Source organism: Pavona decussata, unplaced genomic scaffold (genome assembly GCF_977016875.1).
Source record: "Pavona decussata unplaced genomic scaffold, jaPavDecu1.1 SCAFFOLD_380, whole genome shotgun sequence".
Lineage (NCBI taxonomy): Eukaryota > Metazoa > Cnidaria > Anthozoa > Scleractinia > Agariciidae > Pavona > Pavona decussata.
This window is the reverse complement of record NW_028145754.1, coordinates 221,527-243,621: the sequence shown is the minus strand read 5'-3', so window position 1 is coordinate 243,621 and position 22,095 is coordinate 221,527. Positions and strand designations below refer to the sequence as shown.

The following is a 22,095-nucleotide window of genomic DNA, read 5'->3' as shown; positions in this document are numbered from 1 at the left end:
ATCTTGAATTGAAACATAGCAAGTCTAGTATCTTTTATGACTTTAAAAGGGATACTGTGAATAAGACTTGTTCTTTGCTCACCAAAGCCAGCATTTTTCATTCATTCTTTTTTCGGCAGTGGGTGCCTTAAATTTCATCTTTACGTCAAACTGGCTGGCCAACTTGCAACAAATTTTGTTTAATGATGTTACCGTGTCTTTTGTTAACTTATCTTCATTTTTCGTCTTCAATTTTTTCGATCCATTTTTTAAGGAATGCGTGGCATAATCCATGGTATCCATGGTAAGTTTGTCTTTATTGAAAATTTAGATGAAAAATCGTTGAAGGTTAAGAAAGAGCTTCCATGGAAGACGTCGCGAGTTGTAGTCACACTTGCCTCATGCCACTGTTTATAGTAGATAGAGTAAAGCCTTCAATTCTGATAAACCTGTCATTCCATATTTTTTCATTCAATATTTGTTACTTGAGTTCAGGGCTACGACAGTTTATTTCTTGCCAAGCCTCTAGAGCTTCTTCGTAAAAAAGTTAATGGTGATAAATCATTAGAAAGATATTTTAGATCAAAGTTACGTTGGAATAAAAAACGACCACCTAAAGGCTCAGTTTAGATATTCCATAGGAATATGAGACCAACTAGCAGCAGGGATTCTTTCATTTAACCGCTTGATCCACATTACCTTGAGAGACTTGTTGATTATTCTAACATCGGGTGTATCAAGTCCTCATTTGGACCTATCATAGTTGTATGCTTTATTTTAACTGTTTTCCTCCATAGAAAATTCCTAATAACTTGAATTGGTCAACTGTGTCAATAAATTTATGAGGAAATGAAAGCATAGATGTATTATAAACAAGTTTAGATGATGCAAGGCTTTTTAAGATGGTTATGCGGCCATGCATATAATGAAAGGTTTCTAGCATATCATAAATTTGACAAGGTTTGCATAAAGGTAAGCTTTTCTTCAAAGTTTTTCTGAAAAGAGACTATATAATTTGAAAAATGAATACCAAGCGCAGGTGCAAAATCTGAAGGCCAAGCAGTTCCAAAATTTTTTGTTTTGTTATGCCGATTAGCACCTAACCACATTCCTTCAGTGTTGCTCAGATTTACCTAAAGGCCAGAACACTTTTGAAACTCGTGCAACAATTTAAACACGTTTTCTGCGAAAGACAGGTCTGACACAAACACGGTGGGTTCATCGACATATTGAGAGACTTTATTTTCTCTGTCAGAAATCTGTATTCCACGGATGTTCATACCTTGTCTGATAGCGTTACCGAATATCTCTGTGCACAGAGAAAAAGCTTTTTTTGAAGGCGGTAAATTGTGCTAAAGACAAAACACCGCCACTAAGCAAATCAAATGTTGTTTACAAATTCACTTGCCGCGGCTGCAATTCCTCGTACATCGGCAAAACAAAGAGGACTTTCCTTGTCCGTACACAAGAACATCCGACCACTGACAAAGATAGCGCTATATATAAACATCTGCGCTACTGTGATCAGATCAAACACATACAAGGTTTATGGAAGCTACCGGACATTTTTTTTTCTAATAACAAGCCACTTTCTATTGCAATGAAAATAGAATATCTCACCCATGCCGTGCGTGTTAACACAAAGATAATAGACAACGATGATAATCGGAAATTACTACTTTACAAAGAAGCCTACCATATCAAGCGTTCAGCACCATCTTTGAACAATGGTTTAAAAGCTAGCAGAGAACTAAGCCTATTCTTCTGGCTCCAGCTGTTCAAAGGCCGGATAACTTTATCCTGTGGATAAGTCACTATCCGACAGTTTCAATCTGAGAAAAGATTTCAGTATTTCCTCTTGTACAAGCGAATATGCACACTTTAACCACAGTTAAGTTGGGGAGTGTACGAAAACCTTGGACAACGTTGAACGTGAAGTATATTTTAGACCTCTGAATAGTGCCTTATCCAGCGGATAAAGTTATCGGGCAATTGAACAACTGGGGCCTGATATTTACGTCTTGTTTTGTATTTTCATGTGCATGTTTTGAATTGCTAATTTATTATCGTTCAGTATTTTAATCATAGCTACTGTTGTCACCTTGATCTGAAGATGATATAGTATCATATTGAAATGTAACAATTAAGTACACCAACGTTAACTTTCCTTGCATCTGTTGTCCATATTATTGACACAATGCATTTACTCGGAATTACATTTATTCTTTTCTAAATTGTGCTATGCCAGGTATATTTTCAATCTCTTTGACTTTTATTAGGTCGTGATGAGTCTGACATTTTGTCCAATATATCGGCCTTTTACGTACCCTGTCTGGACCTCGGAGTTAAATCAGGAAGAAATGTAACAATTCTGTGGGCTATTGTCTCTGTAGCAATTTTGTAATCTCGTTTAATATTGTAAGAGTTCTCCAATTCTCCAGATAGGATTTGCCTTTTTTCTTTTTCGTAATTACTTTAATAATCCCTTGGCTCTGAGTGATATTTATTTGGCCTCGTTGGAGAGCGTAATTGAAACTCCCTATCATTTCTTCACCTAAAATAAGCCTTTCGCACGTTGTTTCAATAAATTATAGCATTCATCATTGGCAAGACGCCCCTCCAGCGTATCTTGTTGAGATTGATCAAGTTTCGGGAAAGTGGTACCTCCAAAAAATTGTTCAAATGTTTCATATGTTGCAGTGCTGTGGGGAGTAATGTATAAAGAACAATAAAAAGATCTTTGTCAGGATCAGTGATTTCTCCCCCATCGTTACGTTTAAGTTTTGTGATGTTACTTTTAGGGTGTTTACGTTTTCCTAAGTTCAACAAGTACTTGGTATTTTTCACCTTCTTCATGCCAACGTGACCTACTCCTAACGATAGCACCTTTTGTCTTTTATTCAATAATATTATTCAGCTCAGATCGCAGACGGTAAAGGTTACAAATATATATTCCTTGGATCTGTTGGCTTTTAGCTCGTTCATTAAATGGTCAATCTGTTTTTGGAGTTCTTGTTCTCTATTTCTCCAATTTCTGCTCATTCGCCTTGAATATTGAACACAAAATCCTCTTACTTTCATCTTAATCATGAACAATTAAATTTAAAATCAGGAATTTTGCTAGTGAGTTCGGATATAAAATTTTCACAATGAGTTATTCAATTTCCAGAATCCCAGGCCTCGTCTAGCATATTTCTTGGATTGCAAGTCAAGTAAAATTGCAGAATGAGCCGAGAAAGTAGGGTTTGTGATTTCTGTCGCAGACACAACTGGTATGAGGTCCTTAGACATTAACCAAAAATCCAACCGACATTGAATTTTTAACGAATTGTTATGCTATGTGTACTGAGATTGATTAGGATATAAATATCTCCAGATATCTTGTAGTTTCAAAATATTGCACTTATTATTTATTTCCTGAAGCACCGTTTTCTTTGTGTCCACTGAATGTCCGCCTGTTTTATCTAGCACCTGTCAGGGCGCAATTAAAATCGCCACCCATTATAATTTGCTTATCGGAGTAAGGTCGAAGGTTATTGCTTAGCTTTGTAAAGAATTTTTTTTGTTGCGAAATGTCATTAGGAGCATAAACGTTACATAATACAAAGGTAGAGTCATAAATGGTAACCTCAACTAGCAAATATTCCCTTTTTTTGTTCGCAACTATGCTGGCAGTCTGAAAATCAAGTTTTGGGTTAAAAAGATTCATAACGCCTTTAGAGTGACTGGAACCATGACTGTAGCAAATTTTGCCACCCCATTCAGATCTCCATTTTTCTTCCACATTTTTCGTAGAAAACGTTTCTTGCAGAAATATAACATCAGCCTTGCTATTGATGCTTTGCATGTGACGTCATGGCGGCCATGTTGGTGTACAGGAACAATACGATTTTTCTCTTTTGGGACTTAACTTTTATTTTTATTCAATCTCTATGAACAAAGTCTCTTCTGTTTTGTTCAGTAACATGGCGGCAATGCAAACCACCCATTATGTGCCCAACGAAAAACCTGCCTCTACTTACGCGCTTGATTTAAGCCTCTTGCATTTAAATACAATAAAGATAATTTGAATGCTAATGCAGATTATTGTTGCAACGCGGAGACAAGATATTTGCAATGGTATGAAATTGCGAGTTATTTCAAAGGTAAAGCTTTGAATAAATGATGAATAAAACGAAAACAAAAAAACATGAAAAACCAACAAACAACAAACACACATCTCAAGGCTCCTAATCATAGCTCGAAAGCCCGGGGTAAAAAATAGTAAAATAGTAAAAAATCTCAACTAGAAAAGGAGCCATGCTACTTTACTAAGTAAAGGAAGGCGAAGAAGCCGAAAAAAACTGCAGTCTCGAATATAACCGTGCAAGAGCTTGCAAAGCTAACGATCAATTTATAAATGAAAAAAAAAGAAGAAGAAGAAGAAAAAAAAAAAACGAAACAAGGCATAAATTGGAAGCTTCTTGGTTTCGGGTCCACGATAAACCTGTCCATTGATTAGTAGTTTATCCACATTGAACGAAGCTTTCGTCTTGTCCTGTTAAGCTTTTTTTAAGAACAGGCGGCAGTGCTTTCCTAATTTCTTCTACTTCTCTTGGGTAGTCATCTCCCACACCAATTTTAAACTCTCGATCGATATTTTTAACGTGTTTGAATATACGTCCTTTGTCTTTGGAAAAGCTCAACTTTGCATAGCTGTTCACAACTTTTCACAGGCAAAGATCGAAAACAGCAGCAAGCAAAACAATTTTGTAAACTGTTTTCTCCGACAAACGAGTAAAAATACTCTCAGCTGACGAGACCGAATGGAAGCCGCGAAAAAAGGTGCCAAAATATTAGCCTCGTTCGGTTCCAAGAATTTTGCCCAGGCTCTCAACTTTGCTCGCTTGTTTCCAGGCTACCACAAGTTGAAAACTTGCATCTACCCTAGAAATGAAGGAGTCAGAATGTAGGGAGACTGTCGATTCCATTAGCAAGAGCATATATATTCAAACCTCATATACAAGATTCCTTTTGTTTTCAACTTGATAAATTGCCGAACAGGAGTCATTCAACGGATTTGAATGAGTAGATCTCCTGCTTTAATTCTATGAAAAAACAATAATGCTTCTCTTTAATGTTTCTACAAAAATATCTACAACGTGCGACATACCAATCGCTCTTTCATTGGGCTTAATGTAGTTTTTCAAAACCCTAGCAAAAGGTGATCATGGCCATGTGGTCTGGCATCCTCCTTGGCTTCAAACTGACAAAGTTATTCGGCATTTCCAATTTTCTCAGTTGTAAAGTATTCTAGGAAAGTTCTTATTATAATTATATATTACTTTTATAATTAAAGTACACCTGTTTACTTCATAAACAATGTTCAAAGCTTCCGTGACATTTAGTTGGAAGTTGATTAAAACAGAAGTAGAAAATTGTCTATAAAAAGAGCTTTAAATGAGTGGCCCAAAAATGACAAAATCCAATCAACCCATGTCGTCTACTTTCAGTTGGAGTTGAATATTGAGCCTGAGAAGGGTTGGAAAACAGAGAGCATGTTTGCACCTGCTGGTATGCATATTGACGCTGCGTATACTAAAGAGGAAGGCACGAAAAAATCGAATCAAGGGGAACCACCATTTACGTATCCCATGGGACTTGGAGGTGTCATGATGAACGGATGTTATGGTTCAAACTATCAAAAAGGCGATCCTTGTTATGCTGCTAAGAGGTTCTCATCCATTTGTTCTGTAAGTGAATTTTAACATGTATAAGCTTGAGTTAATAGTCTTCCTATAATGAGTCTTTCTGAAAACATCTTTCTTAAAACTTGCTCTAAACTTGATTGAAACAGAAGTTAAACCATCGCAACAATTGAAAAACCCTAGGATGAAGCAATCCACCATTGACACCATGGTAAAATGTTCGGGTCTCAAAAATAAGGATAATGGGACATTTCATTTATGAAAATAGTTATTAAATGATTGAATTTCCAGAATGGAGGTACTTTTTGAGAGCCTGTGTGGGGAGCGGCTAAATAAATATTTCATGGTGTCTACAACAAATGTTCATATTTGGCTTTGGAATTAAAATAATCTAAACGCACGATGTTGGACTAGATATACATAATAACGGCAAACCTCAGAGACATGTAATATTTCGTCTCTGGAAGATGGTGTCGACGCCACTAATTTGGCCTCCACTCCCAGCCCACCATGGATTTATACTCCAAGAAAAATAGCCTATCCTAATCGTTTATGTTCCTCTATATTTATTCTCCTGCAACATAACAAAAATCTCTTAAATAAAGTCCACTAATATTAACAAGTCCACTAATATTAACCAGGCACTTTTTTAACGACATAATGTGGGTGCACGAGCATAAATTTGGCTTTTATTCCAAATGAAACATCACAGTCTAACTTTGCTACAAATATGGTCAATTTGAAGCAGAACAAAAGTGTTCAACAAAATGATAAAAACAGATACGACATGCAAAAAGAATACAGTAAGTATTTAACAACGCGTTCATTGAATTAATGTCTTATCATGTTAACCTGGTAATCTTTATTTTGCTTGACATAAAGGATCTTATCGATGGTGCTGCTTTCATCGGGGTCGGATTTGATGGACGGGGTGATTATAGCTCTGAATCTCGAAAGATGAGCATTGTACAAAGAGTTTGTGCCGGAAAGGCGACGTAAGTATATTCATTGTTGCAACTTCAAAACATCATCAAGTCTTAGATTTGAAAAGGGATTGGAAAGCATCGCATCTTGTTACTGTTGTGATCCTACATTTTTAAACATTAAAATGAACACAAGGGGAGATATAATTAAATATCCAGGCTCCAAGAAACTTGCTTTGATATATGCAAGGGGGGGGGGGGGGGGGAGGCGGGGTCCTAGTTTGAATTTGTGGACATCAGGACAAGATCTGGTCCCGTATTTTTGTATGCTCATCCCCAGAAGAAATATCATTTCATTATATTCATTAAATCTTATACACGACATTTAATTTTTAGGTATGATGGCGCCGACGTCCCTGACACAATGAACTTGCATGGCGTCTATGATACGAGCACCTCAATGTACAGCTTCTATAGTCGACAAGAGTACCAAAAGTTTCTACAACGGCAAGCAGGAATGTCAGGATCGGTTCTCGGTTTTTACGCCGGGGTAAAAAAGGCCTATGGAAGCTCCGAAGTCAGAGGATCAGAGAAATACATGTCGCTTCTTTCTATTGATGTTGATAGGTGAGTAAAAACATGTGCATTTTAAGTTCGAGTCAACAAAAAGTTTTATTTTTCACAAGTCCTTGAATTCACCCTGATTACACCTACTGCACAGTATGGACTGACCTGTCGAGCTGGGGGTGATTGCTAACACTAGTACACTCCCAAACGTACCCCCCTGAGTCTTCGTGATATTCGAAATGGCGCAGGGTGGCGAAGACCCTGGGACACGCTTGCAAAATACTTCATGGCGCATGGAGCATGTCCCGGGGTCTTTGCCTCCTTCCGCCATCTTGAATATTGAGAAAATCCTGGGGAGGCACACCGTGCACCCCAACCAAGCTTCCACATATACATACACTACTAATCCCTGATCGGTGAATCTAGGACAGAAGCTGACAGACAGACAGACAGACAGCCTTTCTTTCAGCGCGATAAAAATTTAAAGCTGTGCAGCTTGTGGGGGCGTGCAAAATAATTTGAATATAAAATATATACACAGTAAAATCCTCGCACCCTTGATCCTTTTTTAAAACTCCCTATAGATAATTAAAATCCGCACGTATAAAATTGGCCGTTGTTACTGAAGTCTCGATCCTTAAACGTTAACTCCTTGAAGATATCAATCGAGCGGATTTTCTTTGCCAGGTCCTTATAGTTCGTATCCGCGAAGTACTTGGTTTGGGAAATGCTTCAGCATCTAAGTCTCTTCCCCATAATCATGTATACAAGGCTGGCCGTTGAGGGTGGCAAGCCAGCTAGTGTTGGCTTCTTGGCCACAAGGGCTGTGACATATTTTACAAAATATTACATTTTTTCTCTTGAGAGTAAAAATTGCTGTCTAAATGAATGAATGAATGAATGAATGAATGAATGAATGAATGAATGAATGAATGAATGAATGAATGAATGAATGAATGAATGAATGAATGAATGAATGAATGAATGAATGAATGAATGAATGAATGAATGAATGAATGAATGAATGAATGAATGAATGAATGAATGAATGAATGAATGAATTAATTAATTAATTAAAGACGGTCAACTCATCAGGACTTAAAAAACACTATTTCTATATTAAAGTAAAACTACTATAATGCATCAAAATTATCATTTTAAAACTTATTTAGACTCAGAGCCTGTTTTACGTAAGTGTCGTGTAGGCAGATTTTGAGAAGTGTTGTTTGCAGCCAGCCTTGAAGGCCCCAAGCGAATTTGCCTGCAGCAGCTCAATAGGAAGGCTTTTCTAAAGAACTGCTCCAGAGTAACTGAAACTATTCTTCGTAAAGTTTGTATGGGGAAGAGGAATAGTAAGATTGTCGTTGGTGTCTCTCAAAGAGTAACTGGAGACTGCTACGATAGGTAAATTTAGAAATAAGATAATCTGGAGCTAATCAATTGAGTGATTTATATACCATAGTAGCTTTATTAATTAGTCTTTGTTTATCCGGTTTTTTTCCAGCCAAGTTTATCGATAAGAGAGTCGGAATTGGTGTCATAACTTGCACTTAATAGAATGCGTGCTACGCAATTTTGGAGTTTCTGAAGTTTGATAGATAGTGTTTTGTTGCCGCAAGCCCAAATCTCGCTACAGTAATCGAATTGTGGCTGCACTAAAGAGGAATACATATATTGAAGAGTATCAAATGGAACAAAAGTTCTAGGACGCTTTATCACACCAATGCCAGCAGCAATCTTTTTGCACAAATTGCTGACGTGAACATTCAAAGATAGATTTTGGTCAATGTAAACACCAAGGGATTTAGTAAAAGTCACTTGACTTACAGGTGCCCCATCACTTTTCTGGCTAACACAAGGTGCCTATTTTGGCCTCGGACCAACCTCCTTGTTTATCATTCGCCTCATTAAAAGCCTACTCAGAAAACACTTAGTGATGTGATTCAAGGCATATCTACTGACAACTTTTTTTCGACCGCAGCAGGGGCCCGCCTCCCTAAACTTTTTGTTGACCGGGCTAAAATGCCTTTGCACTTAAATATTTTGTAACTGTCTTTCGCCAAGGATAACGGGAATGGTATTGCGTAACGTGAACAAAATGTTCAATTTCTCTCAAGACCATCCCTTGCGTCTTAAAAAAATTAATGAAAGTTGATAATGGTTTGTTTTACTTTTGATAAAGTGAAAAGTTTACCTGGTGTTATAGGAGGTTTTTTCACCAAGAAAATATTGCTCATTTTCTTTTTCAACACGTTATCGCCCAAAAACGAAGCATCCCCCAGGAAAAGTTCCTGAATTTTATAGTATGTACAGTGATTTTTCCACGTTCAAAAAAGTAATTGACGTAAGGTCCTGTGAATGGGAAATTATGTCAGGTGCCAGAATTTTAGAATTCAAGCTGTACATGGCCTGACGAATACAAAAACGTAATTTGTCCCGATGATTATAGGTATGAGATCTATCTAGACGAAGTCAAGCCAAACGATCTCAGTGTGAACTTTCTTCAGGAGTTCATGGACCTTCCAACATCCTATCTGGCTCCCGGCGCTGCCACCAAGTTTCGTAAGTATCTTCTTTGCTTATCAATTTTTAAAATTATTATTATTTTTATTTCTGGCAATTAATCGTAACATTTAACAAATCGACGGCAGTTGTCTATGGTCTATACTCTTATAGACCATAAAATGACGTCATAAAATATTCAAAACTCAAGTGGAACCACGAGCCGCAGGCGAGTGGTTTCACTGCCAAGTTTTGGACATTTTATGGCGTCATTTTATGGTCTATAAGAGTATAGACCATAGAAAACTGCCGTCGGTTTGTTTTTTACAATAACATGAAAAAAGTATGAGCGGAATTTGTTACCGTTCTTCACATAGTTTTCTAAAATCTGGGAAGAATTAAATAACGTAAAACGTAGTTCTCACGTCATGTGACGTTTTTGGGCCAAAATATTTTTGCATGTCAAAGTTCAAATGCAAATTACTTTCATCCCCTTTGATATTCTCCAAGCTTCTGTATTCAGTTATCTCCTTTTCCATTCCTTAAAGATGATCACGTAACCCACACATTTCTAAAATACACCTATTATGATTCATAAACGTATTTTTTTGATACAGAAAACTTCATTCTTCGTTGGGGAACACACTACATAAAGTCAGGGAAATTTGGCGGCCGGCTGCAAATTTTTAAAACAATGGAAGCTAGTCAAGTCTCCAGCAAAGAAGAGTTCAGTCGAGTCATGGAAGTTGGATACAAAAGTCTGTTTGGAAGTTTTTACTCAAAGGATGAAAGCGAGAGCGGTAGCAGTGCCAAAAGTCAATTGAAAACTTCATCAACTTCTATTAGCGTAGAAGGAGGAGACCAAAGAATTGCTGCTATCGTCACAGATTTCAACTCTCCCACTATAAAATACGACTTAACGAAATGGTTGGCCTCAATTCCTACCTTTCCAAAGCCTTTCAAGTTTATGGTAGCGCCAGTCACAGATCTTTTAAAGTTCAACCCTTCGTCCCTGTTTACTGATGAAGAGAGAGACTGGGGATGTGAAGCACATGCTGATAACATGAAGAAAGATCCAGAGACAAACGAACACTACTATGAGGTCAAAGTCAATGCAACAATAATAAAGAAGTTTTGTCCATACGAGGACCGTGGCAATTTGGTTTACTTGATCGACCGGAGGAGGAATAGTCTTGAAAGAGCAATTGCAGTCTACATGGAGGAGGTAACATATTATAAAGGTTATCATGCTCTTGTACATTCTGTAGCTAATTATGAAATAGCATTGGCATTTTGTTTGATGTCAAATCCTTCTGTTTGCACGGAATAATGATTGTTGCCTTGCGAATATTTGTTGCTCTTAAAACAAGCATTAGTTCGCGAAGCATGAAACTTTCCAAGAGGCAACCATCAACCAATAATTCGAAGAAAGAAACGATATTGTTTTTATTGTCCACCACTAAATTTATCCACACAAAAGTTAGTGAGACTAGCATTTCTGGAGCCAGATTTGACCTTAAAGTGAAAAAAAGACAGGACAACATAAATGATAGAAATATAAAAAGGAACAACAAATGGAAGGTTTATTCACAATGAGTGATATCCACCGGGGCATTTTCTCCTCATGGACACTGTGTGTTGGAAGTGTTTCTGCGGCCTCCGAGGTTGACCACTTTCAAGTCGCGTAATAAATTTAAGCTACTTAGACTCAACTGAGTGACAATCTATAATAGTCTATAAGATGTTATTTTCTCATACACCTCGTTAAAACAGGTAATTTATGTTTTCTTTATATTCAACACCAAAAACTCTAGGGTCCTATTTCTACTTCTGATATCATCCTTCCTGCTGGAAAACCTGGATGTCAGACAGCAAACTACAATTTTCAAAAAAAAGCAGGCAAGCCAAGCTGGAAAGAGATGGTCGAAAATGGAGCCACTTTTCTGGTTATCTTCGACAGAAACGAAGATCTGCTATTGGGATCATTTAATGGCCCAGTGGATTTATCGCGTGAAAATGAGAAATATGTGAGGTATTTCAAAGGTAGATGGCTTGTTGGTGACAGTGGAGATGGCATTAATTACATGACAGGTTGTAACCACGGCAGCCTAGAAAACAAAACGATTTGCATACTTGGAATGCTCTTAACGTACAATGAACAGAGTGGTTTTCTCACACTCACGAAGGAAGACCTCGAGGTTTCTAAGGAGAGCTTTCCAAAATTGACCGACAACATCATTGGTACGCGTATAGCACACGTGGAATGGCCATCTGACCACATCTTCCAACTAGAGACGGTGGTTGGCTATCTTCCATGCAACGTGAAGTGGTCCAATGTACTGCGTTTTGACCCAAGCAACGATGAAGGAAAATGTCTTCACTTTACAGCAACTTCACAAGGAACAATATTCGTCATATTTGCTGCAGTTCCAAATAACAAGAACACATGGTATTATGTCCAGATCTCTCCTTATGGTGTGGGGATATTTAAGGTCAGTTTCTTTGCTACAGTTTTACATAATATAAAACTTAATGTAAAAGAGTATAGTAAAACTTAATACAGAACGCTTTCTTTTTAAAATAAAACTTAATCTAAATAATTCTCTTTCCCCCCCTTGTTTATTATCGTTCGTGGAAAGACCCATTGAGGAGGATAAAAAGGGCGTGTAAGATATGTATGTGTGCATGTATGCTTAAAGGGACTATGTCAGCAGGGGGACATGCGCATTAGAGTCCGTGCGTTGACAGAACTACTTTGAAATCGTTGACCCAACTTTTTCAAATACCGTCGGAGAGTTCAGGAAACGAAAGCCATTTTCATATGCCTGAATCGCGTTCACCTTTGGAAAGTTAGCTAAATATTTTATTTACGAACGTTCCTCAGTAATTACAGAAGCTGCTTGTTGCAATATTTCTGAAATCGTTTGCTCTTGGAGCTCCATTAATGTGGATTTGCGATGTCGATTCGCGGCGGTCGTCGTTCTGGCTGCGGCCGAAAAAGAATATACGACAGCAACGGCACAAAACATAAAGTTTGGAATCGAGGGCATCGAAGGATTTGCCTGGATAGTTACTAGTTTTATTTGACCTCGCTTGACCTCAACATTGCTATGAATGCATTGACAAACGATGAGTGTAAATCCGACATGAATACAAATACTGCGTTGATTGTTTTGAGAAGCCAACTTTCTCTTCGCGCCACAATTGTGTGTGTAAATAAATCAGTTACGTGCAGTGTAATTTCGTAGTTTTGCAGGGGCAACCGCGGGTTTTGGACGTAGTTTTTAGAGCACAAGTAGTTGAAATTGCAAGGATCGGCATATAAACAAAAGGAACTCGCACGTGTCATTATTTATCACTGTATTGGCAAAGGTAAGCTGACCGATAATTTACATCAGACAGCACATATAAAACGCGAATCAAGCGGTTTAACTTAACTCGTGTGATACACTTTCAACGATAGCACAGTCTGTTTCCATAAGCTTGGAAAAGCAGGAACGTGAAAACGTATCTCCGTGCGTGAGAAGGTGCGATCGACACGACGGACGTAATGGCAGACTAACAATAATACCTCGACGAGTTATATGCAAATTAGTCTCAACCGGACTCCAATGCGCATGTCCCCCAGCTGACATAGTCCCTTTAATATTTTACTTCCTGGTTGAGGAATCCCCACTGGAGGTCTAAGAAATGCAGGTTTATAGATAACACAAAGTAGCTCTCGTAGCCGTTCAAAAGACTTGACTTTCTTTTGGCAATTGGAAGTATGGACTATTTGATTTATAATCAATTGATCGATCGATCGATCAATTACTGTTGAAAGATAGACGCTAGTTATGAAATGTAGATCATTGCATAATGCGTTTTCAGAGAATCGATTCGCTGAACGGTCATAAAGCACCAGCCATTGTAAAATGCCCAAGAATAAGCGGCTATTAAATCGTCTTCTAGTCTTAATTGCAAAAGTAAATTAAGGTCTACCAATACTTTTGTTGTTCTTAATAAAATAATTATTTTACTCGCGCTGAATAAATATGAATGATTAAAGCCACCTATATCTTTAACTCATATCCAAAGCGTGATTATGCAAAGTATTGTCAACCAGTCCACGGTGGTATTTGAAAAGCCCTTGGACCTCATTGTACAAGAGAAACTTCCAAAGTAAGAAAATCCTTAATAATGCAATAACACTAATTAGATAAGATGGAAGGATAACTATAATTCGGAACAGCAAAATAAAATAATTACATTAAAACGTTTTTGTTCTAACTACCATAAATGTTGTCTAAACATTTTCAGTCTCAAAAGCTTATGGTTTCCACTGTTGATGTCAATGCAGTTGGCTTGGGTACTGCCATACTCTACCAGTCCTACTTTGTCTGCCTGAAAGAGACTCCGAAAAGCACTGTGATTGAGTATGGGAAAAGCTTGAGTACGACTGGGAGTGGTGATGTGTATCTGACAATGATTGACAGAGATGACCCCTTATTTGTCCGTTTCTTTTCATTTGGAAATGGAGAAAAGCCTTTGCAGGTGGTTGATGCGCACATAGTATCACGTCGACTGACCAACGCCGACTGCAAAGGAGACACGATGCGTGATAATCAAACAAACATGTGCGTGCAACACTGTCATGAATTGTGCGATCCTACTCAAGGTATTCCTTTTCTTTTCCGTTTTTTTTTTCTTCCAAACTTGACAGGCAATTTTTTTGTCACAATTACGAATATTTCTCTTGTGAGAAAAAAGTAGCAGTCGTGTCTTTACATCATTCTAGTGCTTTTCTATTAGTTTTGACCACATTTTTGTTGAAGTTGCTGCTTTTTAAGTTTTGGTCAAGATCTTAAAATCCAAGATGGCCTCCGTTTAGACTTTATGACATAATTCCTCCTTTATATGAAGTCATTTAATTTTTTTTATGTCTAGGGAAACATTTTCTGACGTATAGATATTTTTATAGCTTCAACATTCTTTGAATTATAGTGGAGATGGGGTGGGGTGGACTGCCGATTCTCCCTCAGTCACAGAGAGCCGTGTCTTATACAGTTCAATTTTACGGCTAAAACTAATGAAGGATAGGTTTCCCAGCAACACCATTCAGCTAAAAGGCCAAAAAATCGATTGTAATAACAATTCCACGCCATTTGAGGAGGGAAGGGCCGTGTTGTTTCTTAAAATACGTGTAATTGCATGTGGCCGAGTAGAATAAAGGATTAATTTTCACTTGTATTTTCAAAGTTTTCGCACGCTCGAGTCGCGCAGCGACGAGGGCAATTGGCTAAAACTTTGAAAATACAAGTGAAAATTAATCCTTAATTCTACGAGCACTCATTGCGGTTACGTGTTTATAACATAGACGGCAAAATTGTCTTAAAACTATCAAGGCACTTCGTAAAACATCCAGCCCCGGCCCGGAGTAAAAACACCCACCCGTAAGCAAAAAAAAAAAATAATAATAATAATCACCTGTTTCCTAGCTTATAAAACAGACAAAACGAGAAATGTCGATTGCTATATACATGTAATTAAGAGAAAATAAAAGTTTAATTTATGAGCAAAGTAACAACAATTAAACCAAATGTTAAGCATCAATAATTTTGATTCACCTGCACTGTGAAGCTTTCTACCACTTGAAAATCACACGATTACAGATCAATAATAATAGCAAACCGTGGGTCCAAAGAAGGAACTTGTAGAGTAATTTCTTCCACTGAATTAGACCTGCTTCTTCCTCCCATCAAAAGGGCACTGTTATTATATTTCGGTTATCGTTCGTTGGAAGAAGCTGTAGCGAGGTAAAAGCACTTGGTCGCAGCTGTGAATGGTTTCAGTTTTTCAACCAAACAAATCCTATCAAGTTTTGAGCTTTTCACACAAACAAGAAACGAAAGTTTATCTTTAGGAATTTCAGGAATTTCCGTTGTAGCTGTAGCACTTGATTTCCAAGTATTTTTGGTACAAACAATCCGGGTTAACAAGTCAAAATCCAAAGAACTTTAAAGAAGTCGTTGTTGTCGTGTCACAAAATGAAGAAACCAACTAAATGTTGAAATGGTGTGCTCAGCCAATAAGGAGCAAGTATTTTCGCCGCTCGACTTATTAGGAGTGGGTAATCTCGCCCTCGGTGAAAGGAAAAGTAAGAAAAAAAAATTGCCCTCTGTTTTGACCAATCAGCATTCAGTAATTTTGCCCTCTATGTTATAAAAGAAATAACAAGGCCGGGAAACCAGGATAGTTAGGAAAATTAAGAAAAAAGATGCCCTCTGTTTCGACCAATCAGTATTAAGTAATTTTGCCCTCTATGTTCTAAAATTCAATTCATTTTCAATTCATTGATTATGCCATTAAAAGAAATAACAAAGCCGGGAAACCAAGTTAGTTAAAGAGCAAATCAGTAAAATTCTTCCCCAGCCTAGCCTCAAAGCGAAAACGTTCATGATTTGTACGCGAGGAAGAAATTATACGCAGTATTAACCTACTTTAGCATGAGATGTTTTATTTTCCCTGAGCCTGTGGCGAGGTGGATTTAAATCGACATCTTTCGCATTTTCAAGGCCATTTAAGCTGCGTCAAGGGAACCTGGTGGTCATAACGCACTTCGGGAAATGGAACCATTTTTATTGACTCAAAGACAATGAAATTCTATAAAGCTATGGTAAAATGGCATAAATATGTAAAATTTACGACAATACCCTTCTTGGAAATAAATAGAATAAGTTTTATTAAACGTGGCTCTTAGAATCTTGTTGTCACGAAAGCATCACGTCACACTAAATAATTCCTGATAAACTTTTAAAATTGTCGCAAAGCTCGGCTGCGTTGCCTAAATATTAAAAAAAAGTAATGAATAATGGAGGTCAGCTAGTACAGTTTGCGTCTTTTCTTTTAGCCTTTCCCGGGGTTAAATAGGAGTGAAGGTGGACATTGGAATGCAATGTAATCACCTTAAATGATAGGAACATAAATACGTCCGTAGCGTAACTAAATTTAGGGCGCGTTTTTTTATCCACAATTCTGGAATAAGAATGGTAGGAACGGAATGCTAGGAATAATTCGGATTGTCTGCATAAAAAAACGCCCGTCGGTCCTGGCCAAGTAAACATTGCGTAACAAATATGGCGGCCGACTAAGAGGCTGCCATTGCAGCCGTTATCGCAGCAATTTTCCTTGTACTTTTGGTACAATGAAATTAGAAGCAATGTTTCATTTTGTCCAAAAGTATAACCTGATTTTTTCCTTTGTAGAGACGTATTTGAATCCGCAGCGCTCATCTCGCCGTCCGCCATCTTGCATTTTCATTCGCAACATTCTGTTCATTCTGCCCCAGGGAGCAGAATGGATGGAATGGCATTCTGTCCATTCCGGAATAGGAATGCGGAATAGAAAAACGCGCGCATTTTACATTCTGTCCATTCTCATTCCAGAGTTGTGAATAAAAAAACGCGCCCTAAGTCTTTGATAAAGTTTCAAATCCCAAAATGTTCTACTCCGACGATAACAACAACACAGCAAAGTGTCTACCTTGCTCCTTCTGTAATGTTTTCCAATCTCAAAGGTCTAATATGTATGGAAAAAATTTTCGATACGTTAAGGCCATGAGGAAAAAAAGCTTTTTCAACTTGTTATAGGAATTGAATATTTACTATACATGAGGCGAACCCATGAATTTTCCAGGATCCCATATTTAACTCAGACAATATGATCCTGGTTAAGCAAAGCTAAATGTTCGATAATGCAGACAGCAACTGTCCCCGATTTATCCTAAAACCCTAAAAGCAATGTTTCCTGCCTGTTTAGAAAAAACGATAGTAGCAATAGAATCAAACTCTTGCAACGTTTTCACTCAACAAAGGTATCGAGTGTCGTTCAAGAAAGATATCACTGTGTATTAAGACCTGTCAACACAATGAACAAACATTAGTAGAAATTTAACACCTTTGTTATATATAACTGTCGACTGGCAGATTAAATAACTGTTCTATACACTCGGCCATTATATTACTTATCACTGAATGGTGGAACATTTTTTTATTTGGAATGAATAGGATGCCGGGGAGGCTCAAGTGATAAACTTCTGGTTACAAACTGTAATGCATGCCGGTATTTTAAGGACCCTGTCACTGGTGAATGTCTGAAGGAGTGCCCAGACGGCTATGAGCAACAGGATGACAATACCTGCAAAAGTAAGATTGACCAGAACGCTTACCCCTATTCAGCCTGGGAAGGCTGGGAGGATAATAATAATAACAATAATAATAACAACATCAACAACAACAATAATTATAATGATAATAATGATAATGATAATGATAATGATAATGATAATGATAATGATAATGATAATGATAATGATAATGATAATAATAATAATAATAATAATAATAATAATAATAATAATAATAAATAATAAGAAACTATCAAAATCCCCTTAGAAAACCTTTTTACAAATCTTTACATATTTACAAATAATTATATATGACCAATTCACATTTTACTAGCGTAGACTAAAATTTTGATGAAAAAACTGATAATAATAATAATAATAATAATAATAATAATAATAATAATAATAATCATAATAACAATAATAATAGAAGTCATAAAGCTACAATCATATTCGTATTTAATAAAAATTCATATCATGATCGTATTCTGCCTAAATATATTTGGAAATAAAAATAAGGTTCTCAATATCTTTACAAAAAAGTCGTGTAATCGTATTCTAGCTAATAATAATGATGATAATAATAACAATAATAATAATAATAATAATAATAATAATAATAATAATAATAATAATAACAATGATAATAATTATAAAAAATATTATTATTATTATTATTATTATTATTATTATCATTATTATTATTGTTATTTTTATTGATCTTAATTTAGATAATTGAATGTAATGATATGGAAGCTTAAGGACGGTGCCTACTATTGTTACTGCGCATACGTTCTGCGCATCTCAAGATACTCGGGTTTCCTATGGGTGGTGTCTACTAATACTGGGATATTTTTGCGCGGTTTAAATTTATACGGACAAAGCAGAACTTACAAAATGCTTTTGGTATCTCAAAAGAAAATTGGCGGTAACCATACATTTTTCAGAGATAATTAAGCTTCAATTTAGGAAAAAATCCCATACATTGCTTTATATTCTAACGTTTTTTAGAAATATTACTGCTTATAATAATTATCTCTTAAAAATGCGTGGTTACCCCCAATTTTCTGTTTGGATTCCAATAGGCCTTGCAAAGATCTGCTTTTTCCGCATAGTCATAAACCGCACAAAAATATTTCGGTATTAGTAGGCACCGTCCTTAATGTAATGGAATAAAAGGACTGGTATATTCATGCCATTTTGTTGACAAAACTCTGCAGTTTTGCAAGATTTGTTTTTCTTGTAGTGTTGACCCTGCAACTTGTTTAACTTTAATAACCTTAATACTGTTAACTTCAAAGCGGTTTTTTTAGCTCATTTTTTCGGTCTATGTTCTTTATTTCTCTTGGAATCAGTTTATTTTTTAATCTCGTCCATTTTCCTTCATTTAAGAGGACTTGATTCTTAGTTAAAATAGTCAGTCAAACCCGAAGCGTCTCGCAACACTGTATCGTTGGTATTCACTACTGACAAATTTTTCTGGGATATATTCCTAATTTTAGCATTTATTTGACAATCTTGACAGAGAACAAACAAAATACTTAAAACAATAGCATATAACGAATATTTTTCACTGAAAATCTTTTCAAAGAAAGTTAAAACCGAATGTAAAATTTTAAAAAGTGTGATTTCATCTTCATCAAACAAAGCTTACGCAAAACATTTATTTGCCGTTTGTGCGAATTTTTCAAATATTGTTTTTTTGTTTACTTCTGAACTGATTGCTTTGAATTATCACAGTTTGTTAATTTAGATTTATTACTCCAGTATATATTTGGACGCTATTTTATGGTTAGGTCTACCCTTTTCCTGAGGTTTACGTATGGCTTTCTTGCTAAGAAAAATTTACTAGACATTGACAGTGCTACGTAGCGCGCGTTGACTGTTCACAAACCGGTTCGCCTTGATCCGTCTTAAAAACTAAAAAGAATTATAAAAAACAATATCATTTTGAATCCATTGAACAAAACTCAATGTAAATGTCGTTTTTGAACCTGAAGAAAACTACCGCAACTCGATAAATAGGCGATCCTGTCCCGAATATTTACCTACAGAGCACATAAATTTAATACTTGGATATTTGTTGAAGCCCACACTCATGAAATCATGTACCTTAGAATGACAGTTCTACTGAATTTTTTTTCCCGGGTGGGGGGGGGGGGGGGGGGTTGTTAGGGAAATTTGCAAAGCCTTTGAAGATACAAGTGAAAATTACTCCTTAATCTATGAGGAATCATTGTGCTTTTATAACAAGGAGGGCAAAATTTTCTTAAAACCATCAAGGAACTTCATAAAATAGTCAATAAAACACTCACCGTAAGCAAGCAAACAAACAAATTATTTAATTTTTTTCGTAGCGTAGAAAACAAACAAAACTGACGAGAAGAGTTACCATTACATATGTGTAATTAAGAGAGAATACAATTTTAATTCAGGAGCAAACTAACAACGATAAAGCTAAATGTTAGGCATTAATTATAAAATTGTTCACCTGCGCTGTGAAGCTTCCTACTGCTTGAAAATCACAGAAATATAGATCAATAAAAATAGCAAACGGTGCATCCAAAGAAGGAACTTGCGGAGTAATTTCTTCCACTAAATTTGACCTGTTCGTTCCTCCCATCAAAAGGACACTGTTATGCTCGGTTTTCGTTCGTTATAAGAAGAAGTAGCGAGGTGAAAGCACTAATGGTCGCCATGACTGATTTCAGGTTCTTAGCCAAACAAATACCGATCGAATCCAAGTTTCTTGATTTCCATGTATTTTTGAACCCGGTTTAAAGAGTCGAAGTCCAAAGAACCTCAAAGAACTCGTTGATTTTGGGCACAAAATAAAGAAACCAACAAAATGTAGAACTGGCGTGCTCAGCCAATGAGAAGCAAGTATTTTCACTGATCGACTCATCAGGAGTAAATAATTTTGCCCTCGATGAAAGGAAACTTAAGAAAAAATGCCCTCTGTTACAACAAATCAATTCATCAAAACATTATTCATTCACAAATTCTAAATAATAGAAGTAACTTAACCTTACATAAAAGAAGAGGAAATAGATATAATATAATTAATAATAAAAGTTCAAAATTCCATAAAATAAAGAATTCCATTATGCAGAAATATTAAGATCATACAATCGAATCATGCTAATGACGGCTAAACCAGTGTCCATGTAAAGCCCTAAGTATAAAAGCGTATAGACACGTATTATTATTATTATTATTATTATTATTATTATTATTATTATTATTATTATTATTATTTTTATTATTTATATTATAATTACTTTTTGGTGGGGTGGGGCTTTTTGATGAGAGATTTTAGTTTAACATCATAAATTTGATATGTTTGCACCTTTCCTTAGCATTTCACTCTTAGTTTTAATAACTGATGAGTCAGCATGGATGATTTCATAAGTTTTTTTTTTAAGAAATCGACAATTCAAAGATGGCGTATCCTACATTGTGGTTTTTCAAAGCAAAGGGCACGATTATCACGTAATATGGCATCATGAATTCTCTCTGTGAACCTCAAAGCACGAACATTTAAAGGCTTTGAATTTTTCATTGTCCTAGCTTTAATGGTACTGAAGTGAGAGCACTTTGTGTCCCCCTCAACCTTTACTGTATGTCTGCACCATATCGGATAGCTCCTGTGCCGGCACCAAAAACATATCGGATAGGGCCTCTGTTCACACACAAAACGCCGGCCAATTTTGGAACAGTTTTTGTGCCGGAGCGATGCGGCGCTGCTTCAGTCTTGAAAGTGAATCGTCACATATCCGATAGATTTTCGTAATACTTTCTTGAGTAGTGTGAACAGAGAATCGAAACGAAACGGAAGTCAACAACGGGGAACTAGGATTGGATTCTAGTGGAAAGATGGCGTCGTTGTTCAAGTTTTGGGCCACTTCTGTTCACACCATCCGGAGTATTTTTTACAACGGCATAAAATGCTATCCAGCATAGTGTAGACATAGCCTTAGGCTTTAGAAACTAGACAAACAGCTCTGGCTAATAGAACTTGACTTTTAGTCGAGTCACAGTATCTGATCAAAATCTGATCAAAAAGTGAGATATGACAATCTTTTTTGCTGAGCATCTCGAGACTCGATGTCCCACAAACAAAACCATGCCCTAAGATTTCATGATTGGCAACACGTCTAATAACAAAAACAGTGAGATAGCTTTTTTAAGCGGTTATATTATCAATCTTATATTCTTGCTTCCTTTTCCGTTTAAAAAAAAAAGCAACCATGTGTTGGGGTAAAATGTGTTA

At 36.5% G+C, this 22,095-nt stretch overlaps 1 protein-coding gene across 2 annotated transcripts in view; it reads left to right on the top strand.

The window, feature by feature from the left end:
- Nucleotides 1-22,095, top strand: part of LOC146452131 (uncharacterized) — a 92,760-nt gene that overhangs the window by 10,008 nt on the left and 60,657 nt on the right. For both annotated transcript variants that reach the window (XM_085098184.1, XM_085098183.1), the window contains 8 exons: nucleotides 5,472-5,711; nucleotides 6,549-6,661; nucleotides 6,986-7,216; nucleotides 9,606-9,718; nucleotides 10,276-10,883; nucleotides 11,473-12,150; nucleotides 13,958-14,315; nucleotides 17,704-17,841. In XM_085098184.1, coding sequence (XP_084954310.1) covers nucleotides 5,517-5,711; nucleotides 6,549-6,661; nucleotides 6,986-7,216; nucleotides 9,606-9,718; nucleotides 10,276-10,883; nucleotides 11,473-12,150; nucleotides 13,958-14,315; nucleotides 17,704-17,841 — 2,434 coding nt within the window. In that variant the 5' untranslated portion in view covers nucleotides 5,472-5,516. The remainder of the gene's footprint in view (nucleotides 1-5,471; nucleotides 5,712-6,548; nucleotides 6,662-6,985; nucleotides 7,217-9,605; nucleotides 9,719-10,275; nucleotides 10,884-11,472; nucleotides 12,151-13,957; nucleotides 14,316-17,703; nucleotides 17,842-22,095) is intronic.